The sequence below is a fragment of the Camelina sativa genome, chromosome 16, assembly GCF_030686135.1.
Source record: "Camelina sativa cultivar CO46 ecotype springtype chromosome 16, ASM3068613v1".
NCBI lineage: Eukaryota > Viridiplantae > Streptophyta > Magnoliopsida > Brassicales > Brassicaceae > Camelina > Camelina sativa.
This window is the reverse complement of record NC_141895.1, coordinates 30,374,508-30,383,402: the sequence shown is the minus strand read 5'-3', so window position 1 is coordinate 30,383,402 and position 8,895 is coordinate 30,374,508. Positions and strand designations below refer to the sequence as shown.

Here is an 8,895-nt window from a genome sequence, read left to right as displayed (position 1 = left end):
TAATATGTATATTTTGACAAATACATTTCATTAATAGAGTTATAAGATAATTGTATTAACGACTAATTAAAAGTAAGTGTTAACAAAAAAACAAATCTAGTATAAATTTAATGTAAAAACTAATCTGATTTTTAGTATTATATCTTGATGAGCACAAACAAAACTTGTAAATTTTAAGATGAATATTCTATATATTTGTTGTAATTATAGTACTTATAAACATAAGAAGAAACCATAAAAGTTATAGTATTACAATTATGAACTAAAAAACCAGAGGTATAATGGAGTTTTTCTTTGACAAAATAGAAATTAATTTAATACTACAACATTTATAACAATTTTAAAAAGTAATAGTTGCTTTTAGTCAGTTAAAAAACTAGTCCTAATTGATAAAAACTACAATACAGCTAATAAATTTGCTTAAGGAAGGTTTATTCAAATTTTGCTTTTCTTCCTAGTTTCAGAGTTTATACAAATAAGGTAATAATTCTCATTAAAAATCATAAATCAATTAAAAATTAAAATAATAATAAACCGAGTAAGTAAAAGGTAAAGGTGTCCTACGACTGTAAAGTAGGTAAATAGAGCTACAAGTCAAGGGGTAGTTTAGGTATTTCCTATTCTATCGTCTTCTGTTTTTTTTTTTTTGGTTACTTTTACTTCTCAAATTCCAAAGAAGGGACTCAATTGGACTTATAGGTAGAAGAGTTTTCTTCGTTTTCTCTGCTTTCTCACTTTTTCCCGTTTCCTTTGGGAATACAAACGGCGGCTTCTCAAAAGCCTCCGATTTCGATTTTTTTTTCCTTCTTTTCTCTCTTCTTCTCAGAGGATTTTTTTTTTTTTTTGGTTTCCTAGCGTTTCTTCTTCTCCGGGTTCTTCCGTCGGAATCAGAAACCGTGAAGGTTTTTTTATCAGTGCACTGTTTCAATTGGATCATTACTACGAAGTGAGATCCTCTGTTCTTCGACGAAACAAGTAAGTAACTACATTGTTCTTTGTCTCAATCCTCTTCTGGGTTTGCTTTCGTTTTTTACCGTTTTCGGTAATTTTTTTTTAATTTATTTTTCTCTCTTTTGAGTTTTCTTGATTGATCACTCTCTCTCTCTCTCTCTCTCTCTCTCTCTGATTCCTTTTCTTGTTTTTTTTTTCTTTTTCTTTTTGGGTTCTTTTGGTCGATCGTTGTCTGTGGACATCTTGTTCTGTTTTTCTAAAAGCTTGTTGATTTTGTATGATTGTGAAAAGTTAAGCTCTTTGTTCTATGCATGTTTTTATCCGAAATCTTTGTTTTAAGAGATCGTCTCAATGCGAAAGAAGGGTTTTTGTGAGGCCTTAGAAGTTGTAAAAGGGTTATTGTCCTTTTTTTTTTCTCTCTTGTCTGTGACTTTTTTTTTGTTTTGTTTGGGTCCATGAATAATGTGTGTTCAAAGTTTGAACCTTTTTTTTTTTTTTTATGTGCGTGTGTGTTCTACAATTTTTTTTTGAGTTACTATCTTTCTATGTCTGAACATGTTTTCTCCTTTTCTGGGTGTTCATGCTAGATTCTATCAGTAATTCAGTTTCGAATCTATGTTTCTTCAACTTGTTTTTGATAGGGGCCAGTCACAGAGACAGATTGTGGCAACACTTTTTGTCCATTAACAAAAGTTGTATGTTTCTCTTTCGTCAAATATTTGACCAGAGAGAGAGAGAGAGAGTTGTTTGGTTTGTGGTCTGGTCAGTGAAAAGCTAAAGATTGGTTTTTGTTTCATATTTTTGCACCATTAGATTGATGACTAGAGACGGTACATATATAAAGAGAAACAATCTATGAGCCCAAGAACTTGTAGCCGGCGACACACAATCTATCAGTGAGATTTTAGCTTATGAGTTTAAGGTCCAAAAATACGAAAGTTTCAATCAATGTTCAGAGTTCAAAAGATTAAATCCTTCTTTTGGTGTAGTTTTGCTCTGGTTTGATTAGTTGGGTTTGTGGTAGATTCTGTTTGTATTCAATCAGTGAATCTAATCAGCTGTTTTAAGCTATAAAAGTAAATGTAAACTTTAATGATATGTGTTCGAAGTTTAAAACCTTTTGTGTCTGTTTCTCAGTGGTCAATATGTCAGATAGAGTTGTTTGGTGTATGTCTGGCTGATGAAATGCTTAAGTTTGGTTTTGTTTCATATCCTGCACATTGGAGATTTGATCACTAAAGGTTGTACTGATGTTTTCACTATAGTATCTTGATTGGCCGTATTGATGATTTCTCTTCTTGTAGGAGTCTCTTCAACATGGACAACGATTGCGAGGAGCTTCAGGTCCCCATGGCAACTCTAACCTCAATTGGTTTTAGGATTTCAAATAACTATGATCGAGTAAGTGTTGTCCTTCGTTAATCTCCTCGAGTAGATTGAGCATATATTAAATGTAACGGCACTTTGTTATAGGAGAAAATGTCTGTTATACCGGTTGAATCAGCAAATCAAGTGACTGATTCTCGGCTAGGGCTACCAAATCCGGATGCTATCTGCAGAACCTGTGGCAGCAAAGATCGAAAAGTTTGCGAAGGTATCTTAAAGAATCCGTGGTTTTGGCGATATTGTTGTTGCATCTCTTGGCTCATATATGGTCAGTTCATTGAATATGCTTCTTTTTACTTTCTGTTTAGGGCATTTTGGGGTTGTACATTTCCAGTACCCGATACTTAACCCATATTTCCTCAAGGAGATTGCTGCATTGCTCAACAAAATCTGCCCTGGCTGTAAATACATTCATAAAAAGCAGTTTCAGGTTCAAGAGTCTTTCCAAATCCTTTTATTGTTTGTTTTGGAACTACATTATACTAATGTCGCCTTTGTTTGTTGTTACAGATTACAGAAGACCAGCCTGATAGATGTAGATATTGCACTGTAAGAGTAGTTTGATTGCAACTAATTTTTCTCATTTAAAAAACTTTGTTCTTACTCTCTAATTTTTTATGTTTTTGTTTATATGTTTCAGTCGAATACAGGTTATCCTCTAATGAAGTTTAGGGTAACTACTAAAGAAGTCTTCAGGAGATCCGGGATCGTTGTTGAAGTAAACGAAGAGTCTGTGATGAAACTCAAGAAACGGGGAGTGTCAACATTGCCATCTGACTATTGGAGTTTTTTGCCAAAAGACCCCAATATTGACGAGAGCTGTCTGAAAGAAACCAAACGTATTCTAACGCATGCACAGGTATATCATCATAATAATGAAATGTATAACTTCAGAGACTTGATAAATTTTTCTTACTATTTTCACTTTTTTTTGCAGGCTTATACTTTGTTATCTGGGATTGATCAGAGGCTCATCAAGAAGGACATCCCCATGTTCGACTCTCTAAGTATGGCATCTCTTCCTGTTACACCAAACGCTTACCGTGTAACCGAAATAGTCCATCAATTCAACGGAGCTCGACTAATCTTTGTAAGTTAACATGCTTTTCTATGTAACTTGTTTGCAAGTCACACCATGCTATGCTTTTACTCTTACTACTTTCGGTTTCTTGTTACAAATTCATAGGATGAGCGGATTCGAATCTACAAGAAACTAATCGGCTTCCAGGGAAACACACTTGATTTGAGTTCTCGTGTGATCGAATGCATGCAATACTCCAGAGTAAGCAGTAGTTTTCTGATGGATTAAACTCTTGTTTCTGTTGAAGGTTTTAGTAATTCTAGTTTCTTTTTTCACACAGCTCTTTTCGGAGACTATGTCTTCGAGTCAAGATTTAGCAAATCCATACCAAAAGAAGTCAGACACGCCTACACTATGCGGTCTAAGGTTCATGAAAGACGTGCTGCTTGGTAAAAGAAGTGATCATTCATTCAGGACAGTAGTAGTTGGTGATCCTTCCTTGAAGCTTCACGAGATTGGCATACCCCAAACGATAGCAGAAAGGCTTCAAGTATCAGAGAATCTTAACGACTGGAACAAGGAACGGCTTGTCGCTTACGTTTTCCACAGACTGTTCGGGTTACGTAAAGAGGTGCTTGTGAGGAGAGGAGATATCTTGGTGGCTATTCGACAAATCGACGACCTCCAAGCTGGAGACAAAATTTTCAGGCCTTTAATGGATGGAGACACAGTGCTTATGAACAGACCGCCTTCGATTCATCAGCATTCGCTTATTGCAATGTCTGTTAAAATCCTCCCTACGATCTCTGTTGTCTCCTTGAATCCTATCTGCTGTTTGCCGTTTCGTGGTGATTTTGATGGAGATTGTCTTCACGGTTACATTCCTCAGTCTATTCAAGCAAAGGTTGAGCTTGATGAGCTTGTTGCTTTGGATAAGCAGCTTATTAATCGACAGAATGGTCGGAATTTGCTTTCACTAGGACAGGACAGCATGACAGCAGCTTATCTGGTTAATGTTGAGAAAAACTGTTATCTGAATCGAGCTCAGATCCAGCAGCTTCAAATGTACTGCCCATTTCAGCCTCCTCCGCCTGCGATAATCCAAGCTTCTTCTCCTTCTAGCACTGAGCCTCAATGGACGGGAATACAGCTTTTTGGGATGCTGTTTCCTCCCGGGTTTGACTACACTTACCCTCTGAATGATGTGGTTGTGAGTAATGGAGAGCTTTTGTCTTCCTCTGAAGGAGCCGCTTGGCTCCGGGATGTAGAAGGGAATTTTATCCAGGGCTTGCTTAAACACGACCAAGTGAAAGTTCTTGAAATCATCCATTCAGCTCAAGAAATGCTATCTCAGTGGTTGTTGATGCGAGGATTGAGTGTGTCCTTGGCGGATTTGTACCTTTCCTCTGATCAGCAGTCTCGTAAAAACTTGACTGATGAGATTCGATACGGATTGCTGGAAGCTGAACAAGTCTGCAACAAGCAACAGCTAATGGTTGAATCTTGGAGAGATCTTCTTGCAGATAATGGAGAGGATGAGGAAGAGAATGCAGTTGGGGATTTGGCTCGGTTCTGCTATGATAGACAAAAATCCGCTAGATTAAGCAAGATTGCAGTTAGTGCTTTTAAGGATGCTTACAGAGATGTTCAGGCACTGGCGTATAGGTATGGCGACCAATCCAATTCATTTTTGATCATGTCGAAAGCTGGTAGCAAAGGTAATATTGGGAAGCTGGTTCAGCACAGTATGTGTATTGGTCTGCAGAATTCTGCAGTTGCTTTGTCCTTTGGGTTTCCGCGCAAGCTGACTTGTGCTTCTTGGAACGACCCCAGCAGTCCACTTCGCGGCGGTGGAAAGGGAGAAGACAAAACCGCTACTGAGTCATATGTTCCTTATGGAGTCATTGAGAACTCGTTTCTAACGGGTCTGAATCCGTTGGAATCTTTTGTTCATTCAGTTACAAGTCGTGACAGCTCATTCAGTGGTAATGCTGATCTCCCAGGGACACTGAGCAGAAGATTGATGTTCTTCATGCGGGACATATACGCTGCTTATGATGGTACAGTGAGAAATTCTTTCGGGAACCAGGTAGTCCAGTTTACTTACGAGACTGATGGTCCCGTTGAAGAAATCACCGGTGAAGCACTTGGGTCACTCTCTGCTTGTGCATTATCTGAGGCAGCTTACAGCGCACTGGACCAGCCAGTCAGCCTTCTTGAAACTTCGCCGCTTCTGAATCTTAAGGTCTTCTTCTTCCTGATTTCTTTTGTCGTTTACACTTGAATCTTTTACATTTCTCTAATTAGCCTTTAATCTCTTTCTACAGAATACCTTGGAATGTGGATCAAAGAAAGGTCAACGAGAACAGACTGTGTCTTTGTATTTGTCTGAAACCCTTTCAAAGAAAAAGCACGGGTTTGAATACGGGGCACTGGAGATCAAGAACCACTTGGAGAAACTTAGTTTCTCAGAGATCGTTTCAACATCTATGATAATGTTGGTAACTTCAATTGACTTTTTTATGAATCTTTTTTGGTTAAAAGAATCTCTTAACAAATGTTTATTGTCTTCTTTGGTTCATAGATTCTCTCCAAGTATTAACACGGAAGTACCATTAAGCCCGTGGGTCTGCCATTTTCACATCTCCGAGGTACAAACTCATACACACATAAAGCCACATACATCTATATATGATTATGAACAGATTCTAATGAACCTCTTCTTTAATTTCACAGAAAGTACTAAAGCAGAAACAACTGAACGCAGAATCTGTTGTTTCCTCATTAAACGAGCAGTACAAGAGCAGGATCAGAGAACTGAAGCTTGATCTAGGTGATTTGGATATACAAAGCACGTAAGAACATCCCTGAAATTGTAGCAGACATGTTTTATATAGCTTTTAATGTCTTCATTAGACACTGATGTGTTATACATTTATGTGTTGTGGATTAGGAACCGCTGCTCTTCAGACGACAAGGCAATGAAGGATGATAGCTTTTGCATCACGGTGACTGTAACCGAAGCCTCAAAGCACTCCTCTTTGGAACTGGATGCTATTCGTCTCGTTTTAATCCCTTTTCTTCTTGACTCTCCTGTCAAAGGTAAAATTGGATGAATAAAAAGACGAGCCAAGCTAAACAGTTCTTGTTTTGTTATTATTGTTCTTATGAGTTCTGTCATCTGTTTTTGCAGGTTACCAAGAGATTAAAAAGGTCGATGTTTTGTGGACTGACCGTCCAAAAGCTCCAAAAAGGAACGGGGATCATGTGGCAGGTGAGCTTTACTTGAGGGTTACAATGTATGGAGATCGAGGAAAAAGAAACTGTTGGAGCACTCTCTTAGAAACCTGTCTTCCCATTATGGACATGATAGACTGGAGCCGAAGCCATCCTGATAATATCCGACAATGCTGCTCGGTTTATGGAATAGACGCTGGACGTAACATTTTTGTAGCAGTCAGTATCGGTTTCTTTAACAATTTCTTTGTTTTCTTGGTCTTGCAGCTTCTATAGTTTAAGTGCTTTTTTTATTTTGTGGCTGCAGAATTTGGAGTCTGCGGTGTCAGATACCGGTAAGACTATACTAAAAGAACATCTGCTTCTCGTAGCTGATAGTCTCTCTATTACCGGACAATTTGTGGCATTAAACGCCAAAGGTTGGAGTAAACAAAGACAAGCTGAGTCCACTCCTGCACCTTTTACTCAAGCATGCTTCTCGGTATGTTTCTAATCCCAAGTTATTTTCCTTATACCAAGCTTATATTGGATATGATTTGATACTTAATGCTTGCTTAATCTCGACAGAGTCCAAGTCAATGCTTTCTCAAAGCTGCTAAGGAAGGTGTCATAGACCAGCTTCAAGGCTCTATCGACGCCTTAGCTTGGGGAAAAGTTCCTGGTTTTGGAACTGGTGATCAATTCGAAATCATCATTTCGCCAAAGGTTAAATAACTTTACTTTTTTAATCCGTTTTGATCAAAACTTCAATGGTCTAATGAGTGTCTTTATGCATGCATCAGGTTCATGGGTTTACTACACCGGTAGATGTGTATGAAGTTCTGAGTAGCACACCTCTAAAGACAGTGACAAAGCTTGCAACAAGCTCTACGCACAAATCAGACAGATTCACAGTCCAGCCATTAAACATGCTTGATACCGGATTCCCCAAAGCTTTCAAGGCACTCAATGGGAAAGGGATTTCTCTGTCACAGCTTAAAACGATGTTTACATGGGACGACATTGAGAATCTTTCCCGGTCACTGAAACTTATACTCTACAAGTAAGTCGAAAAACACAACCTCAGTTTTGATTTTTGATTTTTTTTTTTCTGTTCAAAGAACCGTAAAGATTCATCCTTTTTTGACATCTCAGTTACGAAATCAATGCTCCGTTGAGTGAGAGAGATGAGACTTTTGTCAGCATGGTTTTGTGCTTCCACCCCAACATGGCTGAGAAGATCGGACCAGGCTTCCAAGGAATCCGGGTAAATCATATTAAAAAAAAAAAGAAGAAGAAAAAACTAACAGAATCCTTGAAAACGTAAAAGATCCTGACCCGGTTTCTTAATGCAGGTCGCTAATTCGAAGCACGGAGATTCCCGTTGCTTTGAGGTTGTAAGAATAGACGAGACAACAGAAGACTTTTCGTACCACAAGTGTGTCTTAGGAGCAACAAAGATCATTGCACCAGGGAAAATGAACTTCTACAAGTCAAAGTATCTTAAGAATGGTAAAGTCCAACACCGGTAAACCGTAAAATATAAGGAATCGAAAGACTTGTCTCTATGTCGATATATATAATTTCGAACAATGTAGGAAAAAAGATATGTGTAAGTGTGTTTGAAATGTGATTAGATAGATGTAGGGGAAAAGCCTTTTGCCTTTGCTCTAAGCTTCTTTTTGCTCCTTTCACTATGTAATACCTTTGCCTTTTTGGATCTAAAAAGGCTTAAAGGTTAATTACTTAGTGGAAGCAGCAACGAGAAGCTGGCAAAGGAGGCTTCTGTTCTGTTTCTGTTTCTATTTCTGTTTCTGTTTTTGTAAACCATGAAAATTTCCGGTTTGACTATGAAAATATCCGGTTATGTTTCTGTTCTCTTCTTTACCCGGTTTAGATCGGTCTTCATACAATTGCTTTATGATCATTTTGGTTCTTATACAATTTGTTCTTTCTTTACCCGGCTTAGATCGGTTATCATGCAATTCGCTTATGGCTCTTATAAGTTACGGCATCTTCTGTTTCTCTTATGGGAGATTGAGAGGTGAAAATTTATGAGAGATTAATGTGCTAGTGTTTTGAAACTTTTTTTTCTCTTTTGAGTTTTGAATAAAATCCAAATTGTTTTTCATTGTGCTAGTGTTTTTTCTCTTTGTCGCAAACCACAATTACTTTGTTTTCTTTTTCCCTATTCAAGGTTTCAATTTTTTTCCTTAAAAATACCATATTATAAATAAACCGATTACAACCAGAACAGCAAATGAAGGCGTGGAATCCTTCCATTAAACAAAACGGCTTTATTATGCCAGTCAAATTTAGGG

The 8,895-nt window shown here is 37.7% G+C and overlaps 1 protein-coding gene across 1 annotated transcript; it reads left to right on the top strand.

The window, feature by feature from the left end:
• The first annotated feature begins 665 nt into the window (after nt 1-665).
• On the top strand, nt 666-8,447 carry LOC104752966 (DNA-directed RNA polymerase IV subunit 1). Its single transcript, XM_087492031.1, has 19 exons — nt 666-975; nt 2,256-2,352; nt 2,425-2,545; nt 2,646-2,767; nt 2,848-2,886; nt 2,978-3,196; nt 3,275-3,427; nt 3,524-3,619; nt 3,699-5,603; nt 5,686-5,855; nt 5,943-6,009; nt 6,095-6,213; nt 6,312-6,460; nt 6,552-6,814; nt 6,903-7,076; nt 7,163-7,300; nt 7,378-7,637; nt 7,730-7,841; nt 7,930-8,447. The coding sequence occupies exons 2-19, from the start codon at nt 2,269-2,271 to the stop codon at nt 8,104-8,106; spliced, it is 4,368 nt and encodes a 1,455-aa protein (XP_087348157.1). The 5' UTR covers nt 666-975; nt 2,256-2,268; the 3' UTR covers nt 8,107-8,447.
• Nucleotides 8,448-8,895: the final 448 nt, after the last annotated feature.